Source organism: Xenia sp. Carnegie-2017, unplaced genomic scaffold (assembly GCF_021976095.1).
Source record: "Xenia sp. Carnegie-2017 unplaced genomic scaffold, XeniaSp_v1 HiC_scaffold_21, whole genome shotgun sequence".
Classification (NCBI taxonomy): Eukaryota; Metazoa; Cnidaria; class Anthozoa; order Malacalcyonacea; family Xeniidae; genus Xenia; species Xenia sp. Carnegie-2017.
In genome coordinates, this window is record NW_025813484.1 from 3,247,166 (window position 1) to 3,262,797 (window position 15,632).

At 34.0% G+C, this 15,632-nt stretch overlaps 3 protein-coding genes across 3 annotated transcripts; 1 reads left to right on the forward strand and 2 right to left on the reverse strand.

The window, feature by feature from the left end:
• Nucleotides 1–494: 494 nt before the first annotated feature.
• On the reverse strand, nt 495–10,948 carry LOC124443676 (programmed cell death protein 4-like). The gene is made up of 13 exons (XM_046994160.1): nt 10,530–10,948; nt 9,416–9,522; nt 8,782–8,856; nt 8,654–8,689; nt 8,481–8,525; nt 8,344–8,382; nt 8,192–8,270; nt 8,049–8,110; nt 6,311–6,574; nt 6,003–6,062; nt 5,439–5,549; nt 2,843–2,982; nt 495–1,335 (listed from the first exon to the last, which is right to left on the reverse strand). Exons 1-13 carry the CDS (start codon nt 10,771–10,773, stop codon nt 1,284–1,286), a joined length of 1,314 nt encoding a protein of 437 aa, XP_046850116.1. The 5' UTR covers nt 10,774–10,948; the 3' UTR covers nt 495–1,283.
• A 114-nt stretch (nt 10,949–11,062) lies between these two features.
• On the forward strand, nt 11,063–13,196 carry LOC124443675 (uncharacterized protein C19orf44-like). Its single transcript, XM_046994159.1, has 5 exons — nt 11,063–11,604; nt 11,669–12,408; nt 12,504–12,660; nt 12,811–12,974; nt 13,053–13,196. Exons 1-5 carry the CDS (start codon nt 11,337–11,339, stop codon nt 13,092–13,094), a joined length of 1,371 nt encoding a protein of 456 aa, XP_046850115.1. The 5' UTR covers nt 11,063–11,336; the 3' UTR covers nt 13,095–13,196.
• Nucleotides 13,114–15,632, reverse strand: LOC124443674 (transmembrane protein 180-like). Its single transcript, XM_046994158.1, has 7 exons — nt 15,373–15,632; nt 15,127–15,206; nt 15,012–15,050; nt 14,442–14,840; nt 14,164–14,275; nt 13,714–13,982; nt 13,114–13,603 (listed from the first exon to the last, which is right to left on the reverse strand). Exons 1-7 carry the CDS (start codon nt 15,514–15,516, stop codon nt 13,192–13,194), a joined length of 1,455 nt encoding a protein of 484 aa, XP_046850114.1. The 5' UTR covers nt 15,517–15,632; the 3' UTR covers nt 13,114–13,191.

Consider the following 15,632-nt stretch of genomic DNA (forward strand, 5'->3'; position numbering starts at 1 on the left):
AGCAATGTGGGCTAACTACTTGAACAATTAAACGTTTTTTGATATGTAAATTTTTGAGCCTTATGTTATGGCCATTACCATAATTATAAACATATAAAATCGTGTTTATTTCGGTTGTCATACGCTACAAACCTGTCTGTGTTTAGTCTAAAGGTTTTGATAGCTATGGACGTTGATCTCACAACGTAAATAATGTACTTTGTTTAATATTACCATAAATAAATACAAGGATAAGATTTGTTAATAAATAGGAAACTGTCTGATCCTAAATTCGCCAACTTTCATATCAAAAGTTTCAATAGTTCAAGTGATGTAGACAGCTCAATAATGGAGGGGAGGGTGGAGTATTCATAAATGAATGTTATAATCGAAAAGAAACAATATTTTATGAACCTTATCCGATGAAACATGCATATATACACAACCTTCCCTTAATGAATAATTATGATGACGTAATTTGCAAGCAACAAAAGTAAACCGACTACAAAAACAGATCGTTCAAAGGAATCTTTATTGGCAATGACTGAGACCAATCAAATATTGTACAAAACAAGTTCGAAAACATGCATTGTATAATATCAAAGCATCAAATATATCAAGTTTATAAAATAGACGATACATCGCACAAGGAAAATTAAAAATACATAATTACATATGAAAAATTATGGGTTCGCGGTTCATTCCAGGCCCCTCCACAACCGCGCGGTCCCCGTATTATGGTTGACATCGTGTATCTCGCAACAATTTACATATCTTTATGACGAAGGGGAAAGAGCAGAAGCATGCAATTTTAGGCAATTTGTTTTCAACGTATTGCGAATGGTTCTTCATGATAACTGGTTTTATGTTTTGACAAAATTCCAGTGGGTTTTTTCCAACTAGGTTTTCAAGAAATGTTGAAATGAAATTTTGAACAATATGTCAAATACAAGCTGCCTAAAATTATCGAACTCATGCTTGAACGAGTGGATGACATAAATGACGTCAACCTGCGACAATTAATGACGTCACTTGCAACAATGACGTCAAGTTAAAACGACAACAAATGACGTCACTTCCAACGACAATAAACGACGTCAACTTACAACAATACAATGAGATTAAAACAACCGGAAGCACAGTAAAATTATCGAAGGCAGCTCAAAGCTGCGTGCCCATTTCTATTTACAACAACAACTGACCATTCTGATCATTTCCAAAAAAGATACACACTTTCAATTGTAAAGGACTAATTCATGATGCCGGAACTATGGGTGTCATAGCCATGAGTGAAAAAGGGGGGGTCAATGCTTGAGGACACCACCATCTCCTTCACTGACAAATCGCTTTCTTCCCCTAAAGCAAGAACATAATAACTCAGTTCAGTTAATGGTATGTCAAACATTGCAAAAATTGATATCTAACTTAAGGCAAGCCCCGTGAAAAAACCCCGATCACAGAGCAAATTGCAGTTGCGCAAAAAAACTAATTATTTGCTGTTTGTATTTCCCAAACACTAGCCACATCGATAAAAACGTTCAAATTTCGATTGTCCAATGTAATCGCTAGCCACCACCTCGGTTTAGCATTTTTCAACAATTAAGAAGATAGTTTCGTCCACATTGCTGATTTTTACACAATCAAGAATCTAATCAAGCATCCTCAATGCACAAACATATTACATGACCGCGAGGCTAACATTTTAACGGTGTCCCCAATGTTGTGCGTATAGCTTACTGGTATATACCTATGTAGTTATTGATAGAGCCATGTATATACCAATGTTGGAAAGGTTATCAGTATATATATTGAATGAATATATGTTGGAAAGGTTATCAGTATATATATTGAATGGATATATGTTGGAAAGGTTATTGGTATATATATTGAATGAATATATGTTGGAAAGGTTATCAGTATATATATTGAAATGATATATGCTGGAAAAGTTATCAGTATATATATTGAAATGATATATGTTGGAAAGGTTATCAGTATATATATTGAATGGATACATGTTGGAAAGGTTATCAGTATATATATTGTATGGATATATGTTGGAAAGGTTATCAGTATATATATTGAATGGATATATGTTGGAAAGGTTATCAGTATATATATTGAATGGATATATGTTGGAAAGGTTATTGGTATATATATTGAATGAATATATGTTGGAAAGGTTATCAGTATATATATTGAAATGATATATGCTGGAAAAGTTATCAGTATATATATTGAAATGATATATGTTGGAAAAGTTATCAGTATATATATTGAATGGATATATGTTGGAAAGGTTATTGGTATATATATTGAATGAATATATGTTGGAAAGGTTATCAGTATATATATTGAAATGATATATGTTGGAAAAGTTATTGGTATATATATTGAATGGATATATGTTGGAAAAGTTATCAGTTTATATATTGAAATGATGTATGTTGGAAAGGTTATTGGTATATATATTGAATGGATATATGTTGGAAAAGTTATTGGTATATATATTAAATGGATATATGTTGTAAAGGTTATCAGTATATATATTGTATGGATATATGTTGGAAAAGTTATCAGTATATATATTGAATGGATATATGTTGGAAAGGTTATCAGTATATATATTGAATGGATATATGTTGGAAAGGTTATCAGTATATATATTGAATGGATATATGTTGGAAAAGTTATCAATATATATATTGAATGGATATATGTTGGAAAGGTTATTGGTATATATATTGAATGGATATTGCTGAGCTTTGATCATACAGAAACTAATAAAATAAACCTTATGATAATAACCTCGGAGAAAACTTATAAGAAATGACAATTGAGACGCAATCATGAATGAACAAACCTGGTGGGCATTTTGCTTCTCAATTCATCGCTGATGATATTTTCGTCAACACACTCGTTACAAAAAGACTCCAAAATTTGATATGCGTGCGGCGTGTCCAAACTGAGATCCTCCATGGAGCGAAAAACACGCTCGAAACCCTACAGAGCGCAAAAATCCACAATAAATTCAAAACTTACTGAATGCACACGGCACAAAAGCAATGCCCTCCCCCCTACCCTTATATAAATTATTACAAGTGCGAAATGAGTGAATCCCAGCCATTCTGTACAAAAGGCTAATTGCAATTGCCCTGTTTTGATTCTACAATCCGTGCATTCTTTACACAATGACGGTCACCAACGAAAAATGTTGCTGAATAGTGAGTAAAACTGGTTGTACCACTTGTTGATGCTAATTTTGAAAATGGGTATTTTTGAATTCGAGAGACGATACCTCTATATTTTTAGCATGTGTCAGCTCATTCTTCACGTGGAATTTAGCAAAGTACCACAGGTTGACAAAGCGCTATGTTTAATTATCTGGGATTCGTTCATTTAGAATTTACGACAATTTAACTCGAGGGAAACTTTCTTTATTTTTGTGTTGTGTTTAGATAGGTAAAATGTTAACCCACCATAAATAAACATGTTGTGTTTAGATAGGTAAAATGTTAACCCACCATAAATAAACATGTTGTGTTTAGATAGGTAAAATGTTAACCCACCATAAATAAACATGTTGTGTTTAGATAGGTAAAATGTTAACCTACCATAAATAAACATGTTGTGTTTAGATAGGTAAAATGTTAACCCATAAATAAACATGTTGTGTTTAGATAGGTAAAATGTTAACCCACCATAAATAAACATGTTGTGTTTAGATAGGTAAAATGTTAACCCACCATAAATAAACATGTTGTGTTTAGATAGGTAAAATGTTAACCTACCATAAATAAACATGTTGTGTTTAGATAGGTAAAATGTTAACCCACCATAAATAAACATGTTGTGTTTAGATAGGTAAAATGTTAACCCACCATAAATAAACATGTTGTGTTTAGATAGGTAAAATGTTAACCCACCATAAATAAACACGTTGTGTTTAGATAGGTAAAATGTTAACCCACCATAAATAAACATGTTGTGTTTAGATAGGTAAAATGTTAACCTACCATAAATAAACATGTTGTGTTTAGATAGGTAAAATGTTAACCTACCATAAATAAACATGTTGTGTTTAGATAGGTAAAACGTTAACCCACCATAAATAAACACGTTGTGTTTAGATAGGTAAAATGTTAACCCACCCATAAATAAACATGTCGTGTTTAGATAGGTAAAATGTTAACCTACCATAAATAAACATGTTGTGTTTAGATAGGTAAAATGTTAACCCACCATAAATAAACACGTTGTGTTTAGATAGGTAAAATGTTAACCTACCATAAATAAACATGTTGTGTTTAGATAGGTAAAACGTTAACCAACCATAAATAAACATGTCGTGTTTAGATAAGTAAAATGTTAACCTACCATAAATAAACATGTTGTGTTTAGATAGGTAAAATGTTAACCCACCATAAATAAACATGTTGTGTTTAGATAGGTAAAATGTTAACCCACCATAAATAAACATGTTGTGTTTAGATAGGTAAAATGTTAACCCACCATAAATAAACACGTTGTGTTTAGATAGGTAAAATGTTAACCCACCATAAATAAACATGTTGTGTTTAGATAGGTAAAATGTTAACCTACCATAAATAAACATGTTGTGTTTAGATAGGTAAAATGTTAACCTACCATAAATAAACATGTTGTGTTTAGATAGGTAAAACGTTAACCCACCATAAATAAACACGTTGTGTTTAGATAGGTAAAATGTTAACCCACCCATAAATGAACATGTCGTGTTTAGATAGGTAAAATGTTAACCTACCATAAATAAACATGTTGTGTTTAGATAGGTAAAATGTTAACCCACCATAAATAAACACGTTGTGTTTAGATAGGTAAAATGTTAACCTACCATAAATAAACATGTTGTGTTTAGATAGGTAAAACGTTAACCCACCATAAATAAACACGTTGTGTTTAGATAGGTAAAATGTTAACCCACCCATAAATGAACATGTCGTGTTTAGATAGGTAAAATGTTAACCTACCATAAATAAACATGTTGTGTTTAGATAGGTAAAATGTTAACCCACCATAAATAAACACGTTGTGTTTAGATAGGTAAAATGTTAACCTACCATAAATAAACATGTTGTGTTTAGATAGGTAAAACGTTAACCAACCATAAATAAACATGTCGTGTTTAGATAGGTAAAATGTTAACCTACCATAAATAAACATGTTGTGTTTAGATAGGTAAAACGTTAACCAACCATAAACAAACATGTCGTGTTTAGATAGGTAAAATGTTAACCCACCATAAATAAACACGTTGTGTTTAGATAGGTAAAATGTTAACCTACCATAAATAAACATGTTGTGTTTAGATAGGTAAAACGTTAACCAACCATAAATAAACATGTCGTGTTTAGATAGGTAAAATGTTAACCCACCATAAATAAATATGTTGTGTTTAGATAGGTAAAATGTCAACCCACCGAAATGAACTGATCAGGTGTCACAATATTGCTCAATGTAAACGCCTTGAACAATTTCACCATCTTCTTACCGACTTTGGCATCTTCTTTGTCGAACAATAACACCACAGCCTAAAAAAACGAGGCATAAATGAAAATGTGGACGGCCGTTTACCACTATAATACGTAACTGGACATTTTGTCCTATCTTTTGTGTTATATTCGTTGATATGCACAGAATTAAAGCAAATGATGGATCTGCTGAGATTTCAAAAGTGTTCATTCGTTTCTTCTATCAGCTGTTGATATGACATTAAGAAGAATCTCCAAAGAGTGGGAATTGTTATTTATGAAAGAGTTTTATGCAGTGCGGTGTTTGAAATTAATTGAAGATATGATCTTCGCACTTTGCTGGACAATTTAAGCAATTGCCTCATGAACCTGAAAAATTCAGGTGACTATCCCGTTGAGTCACCTGAATTTTTCAGGTTCATGAGACAATTGCTTAAATTGTCCAGCAAAGTGCGAAGATCATATCTTCAATTAATTGTTATTTAGTTACGATGATCATAGATGCTCTCTCACCTCATAAATTAACTCGTGATGAAAATGTGGAACATCTAACTCTTCCAGACAGCGACTCGCCTGTAGGGAAAAAACAATGAATAACTGCAATACGTCAACATGGATATGGTTAAATGCATCACGAACGAAACCATCCATGCGATTATCTGCTTTCGTTGTCGCATTTAAAGTTGAAATGAATCAACGAGTCCGGGACTTTAATTACTTGCAAATTGAATATTATGTTAAGGAATATTTGAAAATGACATGAATGTTTTAAAATGATATAAAGTCTACGAACAACCAACTACACACAAATAAAAACGAACCTCTTCAATATCCCCGGACGAAAGGTACTCCTTCAGTAACAATATCATTTTCTTGATTAATTGTTTCACAGGTCGACGTCCGCCACCGACACCCCAGACGTTGTCCAGTCTTACCATACCATGTTTCATTTTAAGAAGGACATCGGCACGACTTAACGCCTTCCTTTGCTGCGATTCCGCACTCGTATCTTCTGTGTAATTCTTTACAAATGCTGGCGGTAGGCAGTCATCTGCAACCGCCCGAGCAATGAATTTACCCAGAACCTTAAATGAGTAAGTTGAAACATTGGAGTATTGTTATTCCTCACTATAATCGCCGCAATTATGCAGTGTTCAATCCTAACTCGCAATTGTCCAAAACGTCGCAAGAATCGGCAATTTTTTATTTTTATGTATCACGTGTTGTCGATGTAGATCGTCCTGGTTTGTGCACTCCTGAAGAGCTGTTGGGAGTTGGTGTTAACTGATGTTTCGACATCCTTAAAGGTAGTCATCTTCAGGGTTAAGTGGAAATTTAGATGACTCTGAAGATGAATACCGCTAAGGATGTCGAAACGCCAGTCAATACAAATACCAAAGGCCCTTCAGAGGACAGCACTAACCTGGACGATCTACATGCACAAACATGTAATGATACTCCCGGGTTCAAACCATTTATTTTAATTTTTGTATGCATCAAGCCTTAACGTCATCCAGCTGTGTAAAAATTATATAAAAATAAAAATAATGTTGTGAACTACAACAATTGAAATTAATTTTTGATCTGCAGTTTAACAGCCAATAACATGGGAGATGATATACAGAACATTATTGGACGTATATCATTGTTCCACACTGGATCCCTAAATGCACACATAAAAGATTTTATAAAACCTTTTCGCGTAATGTCCGAGATTTTCCAGGAGGAAAGCAAATTTTCATTAAGAAGATGATAGCCTAACATAAGACGTTAAGGCCATTACAATAAATGTTGGGGTATCATATTCCTAAGGAATGTTCATTATCCTTTGTCGGTTGCAATGTCAACGATCATGTTCGCGACTTTACAATTAGGCACCGTTTACACTATACCGGATTGCTATCGTAGCAGGTTGAATATTCTTTATATTAAAAAGCAGTGAAATTGTTCAACGTCAGAAACATAATCAAATAGACTAAAACTATCAGCTTAATAAGCTTTTACTCCGTACAGTTACCCCTTTAAAGCAAATGAAGATGTCGTGATGAGCGAATCCGGTACAGTGTAAACGCAGCCTTAAATTGAATGAACTTTTTAACAAAATTAACTCGCAATTACGTGAAAAAGTGAATTCGAATGAATCATAATAGCACAAGAGCCAAGAGTGAATGCATTTTGCAATTACAGGCAACAAAGTTTGAGCCCAAGCGTATCAATAAAGTTAAACTAAATTATCATTTAGTCCTCATTTACTATTTAATTAGTATAATTTAGTAAATGGCCAATATAAAGAAGGAGGAATATCATACGAGTGGATAGTTGCTAAGTGGACAGGCATTTTATAATCTAGCCATGACGTCAACGTACTTTGTCGTGAGGCTGGCTGAGTGACCTAACATTGCAACAACTTTATGCTATCTACGTAATGTTTTAGAAGAACTGTAGCGTCAAGAGTTTTAGCTAATACAAAAATTATCATTCTAAGTTTGCAATTCATCAAATTCGTTCAAAAAAAAGTTCAGGTCCACTTTAAAGTTTCATATCCTCTAAATATTATACCTCTGGTGCATCTGGAGTGTCAAGTGTTATATCTTCTAAATCATCCAGAGCATCCATGAATCCTTAACAAAATCACAAAGTACAACAATTATTATACTGAGTCATTTAGCAACATGGTTTTGAATGAAAATTTATGCAGAAACCTTGAGAAATTTCATCTTCAGTAACAACGACACCATATAGATCTGATATTAATATTGATGTCATTTCCCTTTGAGCATCCTGAAGACAGGAACAATAGTTCACTAAAATGACTTTTCTTTTTGGTGACCAGTGCAATGAAAGAAAAAATTACCTTCTTTTCCATGGCAAGAGAAATAGCCAAGGCTGGAATCTAAATTGATAGAAATTTGGTTATATGAGATGTCGAAAAAAGTTGTTAATTTTGCTTGTCGATTTCAGCAATAGCTACAAAGTCTGTTTGTTTAGAACCTTGTGCTTCATTGATGGTAAAATGTTCAACTCGTTCAGGGACAGCTATTTAGGATAAAAAAATAAACAAAATGAATACTAATGCAAATAAAATTTCTCATTATTCACTGTGAACCAAATCATATATAAGATTAGCATATTCTACCAAAGAAGAAATATGATTTCAAACTTACAATAACTTCTTGAGTTTCACCATGCTCAAAATATTCCTAGTCAGAAGAAACAAATGTAAAAGTTAAGCTACTTGTTCGATGAAAACTACATACAACTTCTTATAAAAATCAACGTAAAATATGCGTACTTGTATCAGAGGTTGAACAATTTGAACAAATTCATCTTCTTTCAACACTGGTTTCAACTCTTCCAAATAAGGCTCCTAAATACATGTGTAAATATATGCTAAATATATGCTAAGCCCAAAATAAATGAAGAGCTCACACACAGGTGTTGACTTGTGTAAGTTAATATGACTAAAGCTGTTGAGCTTCACTGACACAAATACGGCATAAAAAGACAGTTTCCCCAAGATTTATGTTTTTATACATTCTAAATGAATGAATTCTAGAGAATCAAACAGAATTATTTAAGACTTGTAATAACTTGCTAAATGGGATGTGAAGAATGGGGTCGCTCAAGCCGTAAAATTGGACTTATCGTCTTTTGAATTCAAAAATATTGAATTTTAAAATTAGCATTAAAAAATCATGCAATATTCTTACCATTGGTTTAGTTAGCACTTTTCTTTAATTATCTGGGATTCATTCATTTAGCACTTAAAATAATTCATACAGTGGGGAACTTTCAAATCGTGTAGTATTTATATTCAAAGTACATGCAAAATTAGCCAAAAAACCAGATGAAATTTGCGTTGTATTTCTATAGTACCAGTGCTTTTAACAGTTAAAACTCATGACAATATACAGCCAGCAAACTACCTCTGCCTCCTCGGAATCATAGTTTGGATCCTGTTCATCATTCATCAGTTCAGTATCATCATACACTTCACCAGCTTTGCCCCAAGTTCCCTTGCCACCGGCTCCACCTAGAAAAAGTTGAAAAAAAATTGTAATGATTGACCAACAATCAATAAAAGTCATCTGGGTACACACAGCACTGCTCGAAACATCGGTTCATGGGTACGGAGATGGATAATCTGACATTTTATAAGAATGAAAACTGACATCATAAAAAGCAAATGAGCATTTTACTGACACATTCAATGTGATTGTCTCTTTTATAACTTGTTTGTTCACAAATAAATCTTTTTGTCAATATAATGTATTTACCCATTATCCCTTTCTTGAAAAATAAAAGGAATCACTACATAGACAGTGGCAGTGACTTTCTGTTATTAACAAATTTCCAGCTCATTCACACAACTGAGCACTTTTGATGATAAGTTGGCCATAAAATAGTATTGTTCATTCATTAGGCAAATATTGAAATGACAATGACACGGAGACACAAGAATAGCCCACGGCGAAGTATAAAGGGCGAAAAAAGTACAACTCACTGTACTTTTGCTTTGTTTCCATGCCAGCACATTTCCTATTCAAACATGTAATCGATACTGAAGCCGACCAAAAACACATGGACAAAACAAACATACAGATGACAACATTTACCTATCATTAATAAAGCTGGGAAACATCACGTACTTTCGACATTTCTCGCTTCGACAAACATATACACAAGAACAACCACTTTCATATAATCACCAAAAAGCCAATTTATCGATATGACTTTCGCGTGAAGCAATTCACTGAGCGAAGGAATGAATCTCATAAAGCCGAAAATACCCTCGGGTCCTATATACTGAAGCTATATTTTATTTCATAATAATCTATCAAGGTGCATACGGTTGAACTGGCTTTGTTCTTCGAAATACCAACATGTTAAAATACCTGTACACAACACATGGAATTTATCAAAGTCATTATGAAATCAAGAAGATGCAAATCAAATATAAACAAAGCAGAATATCCTTTAACGATGCGATATAATGTTTCAAAGATATGTTCACTCGCATAAACTATTTTCTAAACCAACCTTTCTTTGCAGCACCCTTCCTTCCAGTTCGCGATTTTCGATCATGTTGCTTGTCTTTTGCCGTCTTGAAAAAAAGCTGGTTGTCCGTTTTAACTCCATTTACGTCTTTGTGATTATCGTGTGAAGTCTTCACCCTCTTCTGCTTCTGTTTGTGGTTGCCTGCAATGTCTTCATGACGGGACGGGCCATTTTTCTCTGGAGACTTTGGTTGCAATGTCGTTGCAGTGGGAATCGTCTTTTCCATTTTCTTGCTCTTTGTTCACTCAAATCTTCTCCAATTCCTTCGAAACTACAAATCGGGTTTCATGCAAGCCCCACAGAATACAGAAAAGAGTACTCCACACTTTTAACAAACGTTTTCTTCCACAAAATTACACAGACTTCTCTCCCTCCCTTTTGACGAAGTACTTTTAGTTTTTTTTGCTTATGTTTTGTTTTTCGTTTCACGTGTGATGCATCATGCAATTTGATTGGCCATTTCTCAAGACGTCAGGGGGGTGCAAATATTGTGACCTCAAAGTTGAAAAACTGCACGATTTTTTGTAAACAACGCATTTGGAAAAATAAACTAGTTCAAATTTTGCCTTTTACGTCCAATAAACGTGCAATAAACACGTTTTAAGTACGCTTTTTATGATCTTCTGTACACTGTATTATTTCCTCGCCAAATGTACTAAATACCCATCGTTACTCAATGATCTCACACTCCATAATCATCGTCAACCAACGTTAAGGGTTTCAACTTTTAAGTACAGTCTGAGTACAGTTCTTTTTATGAAAGAGGTGCTGTAAAGATTGTCTTGCATTATGACTTCCAAGCTCAAATTGAAAGAGGCGTTTCAAAAGACAGGATCTTTCTCTGAAACAACGCTGGAAAATGAGCGCCATGCGAGCTATCAGAAGTCCAGTTTGTTAGATGAAGAAGACCTTTCTGTTTCTGACGAAGAGTTAGAGAAGTATTTGGGTGCTATAAAGAAGAAATCAGGGTTAAATAAACTCTGGACTGGGAATACATTCGACAAAGTTATTGACAGAACTCCTGATGTCTCCATATCATCTGTGTCTGAAATGGAAGGTAAACTTCAACCATGAATTGTCTTCATAGGTTTTTAAGCTGAATGCATGCATATTTCCCATAGGTGGTGAGGAAAGAACAGATGAGGAAAATGAGGATGATTTTCGCCCAAAGATTTTCACCCTGCCAGCATCATTTGACGAGAATGGCAAAAGTGATATTTTTGAACAAAGTTCAATGCAGCCAATACAGTCTGTACATCATATATCAGAGCAGGATCACTCTGATATCAAACTGAAGCTTGCAAGTAACATTAAACTAAATTTTTCTGACCAAAAATCTGTTACTGTGTCAGACATTAGATCACGGAGTAGCAAAAAAGATGTCAGTGTAAGTAATGAAGATGAACCAAGCACTCTTGATGATATCACCGAAAGGAGCATTGAGGAAGATATAAATATAGGTTATGATGAAAATATTTCAGCAGTCAATTCAAGTAGGTCATCCACTCGAAGAGAATCCATTGAAGAAATCTCGAAGCATTCATCTAAAAGTAAAACAGGGAAAAGAAATCATAAACAACAAAGAGATTTTCAAACTATTTCAAAAGGGTCTACTTCTTCCAGAACTAGCCATAAACTAGATAATAACTTAACAGAGAATTTTAGTAGTGGAAAGACAGTTAGCACCATATCGAAGGGCAGCAGGGCTAACCAAAGAAAAATGTCCAATGTTGGTTTTGATAGTTCAAATGACACTTATTCTAGTAATTTCGATGAATCTATGACAACATCAAACATATCTCATACAAAGACTAAATCCCACTCAAAGTCAACTAAAGAAAGAAGAAAAAACGAAAGAAAGGTCTTATACTGTCTACAATGTTTTTATAACTAATGGAAATAGTTTGCCATTGTAAATAGAAATGTCAATACCATATACACGGTTTCTATCAACAGGCTCGATTGAATGAGCAATATCGTGATGTTGGAATTCAAGTTAACATGGGAGACACGATCCAACCAAGGTTACATGTTGGAATGGCAACACTAGGACAACAACATGGTCGTCCTAGTCCTATAGCTCGACATGTTGTTGATGCAGATCAGGTTGAAGGTTAGAAGAACATAATCATTAGATGTTTCAAAGGAATATTTATCTGTTTGCAGGCCATTATCTAAATACATCACCAGGTCAATCTTTTACAAGGCCAGAATTTACTGAATACTTCAGGTTCAAACTTGCAACGTTTCTTTCTTTCTTTAGCTGTAACTACCTACAACCCGGCCATAGTGGCACTGACAGACATGCTACGACAACAGTTGAAATTGGTTGAGCAATTTGTGGAAAACAGTCATCGTATGTATGAATCTTACACAAGAAATTTGAACACAACATACCAATACACCACCTTAGAAGGCACTCTTGAAGTAAGCGATAATGAAAGTTTTAGTGGAATTTCAAAGGGCTATTTATAAATGTCATTAACAATGTTTTTTGTTATGTAGTACATTGATAAAGTTGGCGAACATTGTTCAAGAAGAACATGACAATCAAGACACTCTAAAATTTGTTTAAAACTATGATTTATTTTTAAAACTTACACTTTGTACACTATTGTTACTTTGCAATAAAACCAGTAAAGATTTAAACTATTCCACCAATTTCAGCACCCATTCGTATCGACATCACATCTTTTAATCGCTTACCATGCAATTTGAAAAAATTCCACAGGAGTATTTGCAACATGGCACATACGATGGGAGTATACACCAACACCTGAAAGACACCAACTTTGATATCACCTATGTTACTTTCATAAACATTCTCAATGTCAATTGTCCTTGAATGAAAAATCGTATGTCCTGTCTGTTTGGCAAGCAGCCAAGTCCCTATCAATGGTGCAAGTGTTTGCCCTGGTTTTGAAAGCAATGCTGTGGTGCCAAAAACAAGAGCCGAGATACTCTGCTTGCGGCGATATAAAACATAATCTTCGTCAACTAGATCACTTATAACCAAATTGAGTAATTTACAAGTGCCTTCAGTGAAAACCCGATTGCTAAAAGAAATATAAATAAAAACAACTTCTGACTTGCTAGATAATGTTAGTATATTATTCATTGAATAATGATAATGAAACCAAGAAATAAACTTATTGTTGATAAAAACCTTGCAATAAAAATACACAGAGTGGTTGACCAATCAGGACCAAGAGCCAACATAATCAAACTCAAAATCAATTTGACATAGAACAGCCCTTTAATCACCATGTAAGTACCAAATCTCCGACACAAAGTTAGGAAATATAAATTGTTGATGTGGGGCACAACAAATGATACACCAAGCAGAAATGCACCTGCTTTTGGCGAGAGTTTGTCACCAAGTAACTTGCTCAAGAATAATGGAAAGAAATTGCTGTTGAAATGACAATGGAAGACCTAAAAAGCAATTGAGAGCCAGATGCACAACTACACTTGAATCAATCATGAAAACGTTATAATTTGCACGCACGGTGAAATGTTCTTCACACCCAAGAAACTTCAAGTTACAAATGTATTGCAATGACAGCAAAAAAATGAGTTTCAATCTAATCAAACAATAATCTTCCTGGGCACTTACCTGGATCAAATTCATCGCAGTGAACCACAAAAAGTTTTTGTGTTTTGATAATTGTCGAAGATATTTCTTTAGTGCCAAAGTTGAAGAACTATAATTGTTTTGAACTTCATTTCTTAAAAAAAAGAATTGTCACGTCAGAAGACCTAACTGAAAGTACGAAACATGAAAACTAGGAAATGTGTAGCTTTATTATAAATAGAAAGGCATTTCAGTGTTCATGTGTATTGAACAAAACAACTAATTGACAATGAAACAAAAAAGAAATCAACCTCAATTACCTGCCACTAGCTGGTGCAATTGTAGATGAACGACACATTTTCTCATGATAATGTTTCATTGCTGAAGTACTAATCCCAAAACCAACAAATGAAAATGCAGCGAGCAACAGACAAAAGACTTGAAATGTCATAATATGATTGTGATCCCAAAAATAATACGACATAAACACAGATGCCGATCCAATCGCAGAAAATAAAGAACTGTGGCCATTAAGGGCGGTCCTTTCCACTTCTGTTAAAGCTAAATCGGCTAGCAGTGCCGAATGATTGAGGTCAATAATTGTTAAGAATCCATCGTATATACAAAGACATATGACAAATTGCAATGATGGTTGTAGCCAAGTGAACCAAAATGACAGGAATCCAATCACAAATAATGGACCAAACTTTTGCAAGGCCCTAGAAATTTTGAAAAATGTTCACACAAGTAGAACTTTAGACCCCAAAACACTAGGTGTATTTATACAAAAAAAGAGGAATAGATTTATGTCAAAAAACATATCTAGCCATGTGTGGCATCACTAATGAAACTTTCAAACGATAATAACATTTAAAACTATGCTGGCACACCTGATTCTTTTACTTGCAACTTCGTTGGAGCCAACATGACTAAAACAGCAATGAAAACATCAGACTAGTATTTCCTTTCTTTGATGTGATCATGAGTTACACTTAAAGTACTCACACGTTCTTTTCCAGCGACTTGCGGTCACTTAACCAACCAAAAAGGGGATCATTGATTGAATTCCATACAAGAAACACAGTCTAGATAAACACTATTACATCTTGATTTCATGGCATTGAAAGTACTGTACTGGTGATTAGGAATACGCCTCACAGGTCAACTTTTGATTCAACACATTATCTTAATAATAACATAAATTCAGCTACTTCAAAAATGAGCTGCAGTATACAACTAATACATCCCTACCTCTCCAATCCAAAATGACGTTTTATCTATCTTATAGACAGACACAAACATCTCAACATGGTATAAGAGGAACACATTATGAAGTATGGACCAACACAAGGCAACGACACCATAGGAAATTCGTAGATCTTTAACTGCTTTCATGTTTACACAAAGAGTATAATAACCCTAAACCATTAGGCTGAATTTCGCCCTTGCAAAATGGCAAACTTCCATGGCATAAATTTTCGTTTCTTCCTTTCCGTTTCTTTGATGTCAAG

Coding starts and splice junctions, on each gene's coding strand:
- LOC124443676 (XM_046994160.1), bottom strand. CDS start 10,773: ATGGAAAAGACGATTCCCACTGCAACGACATTGCAACCAAAGTCTCCA. Junction 8,857..9,415: donor ATGATTCCGAGGAGGCAGAG/GTAGTTTGCTGG, acceptor ACATGTATTTAG/GAGCCTTATTTGGAAGAGTT. Junction 8,690..8,781: donor TTGTTCAACCTCTGATACAA/GTACGCATATTT, acceptor TCTTCTGACTAG/GAATATTTTGAGCATGGTGA.
- LOC124443675 (XM_046994159.1), top strand. CDS start 11,337: ATGACTTCCAAGCTCAAATTGAAAGAGGCGTTTCAAAAGACAGGATCT. Junction 11,605..11,668: donor ATCTGTGTCTGAAATGGAAG/GTAAACTTCAAC, acceptor TATTTCCCATAG/GTGGTGAGGAAAGAACAGAT. Junction 12,661..12,810: donor TGATGCAGATCAGGTTGAAG/GTTAGAAGAACA, acceptor TTCTTTCTTTAG/CTGTAACTACCTACAACCCG.
- LOC124443674 (XM_046994158.1), bottom strand. CDS start 15,516: ATGAAAGCAGTTAAAGATCTACGAATTTCCTATGGTGTCGTTGCCTTG. Junction 14,276..14,441: donor ATTGCACCAGCTAGTGGCAG/GTAATTGAGGTT, acceptor CTTTTTTTTAAG/AAATGAAGTTCAAAACAATT. Junction 13,604..13,713: donor CTGTGTATTTTTATTGCAAG/GTTTTTATCAAC, acceptor TATTTCTTTTAG/CAATCGGGTTTTCACTGAAG.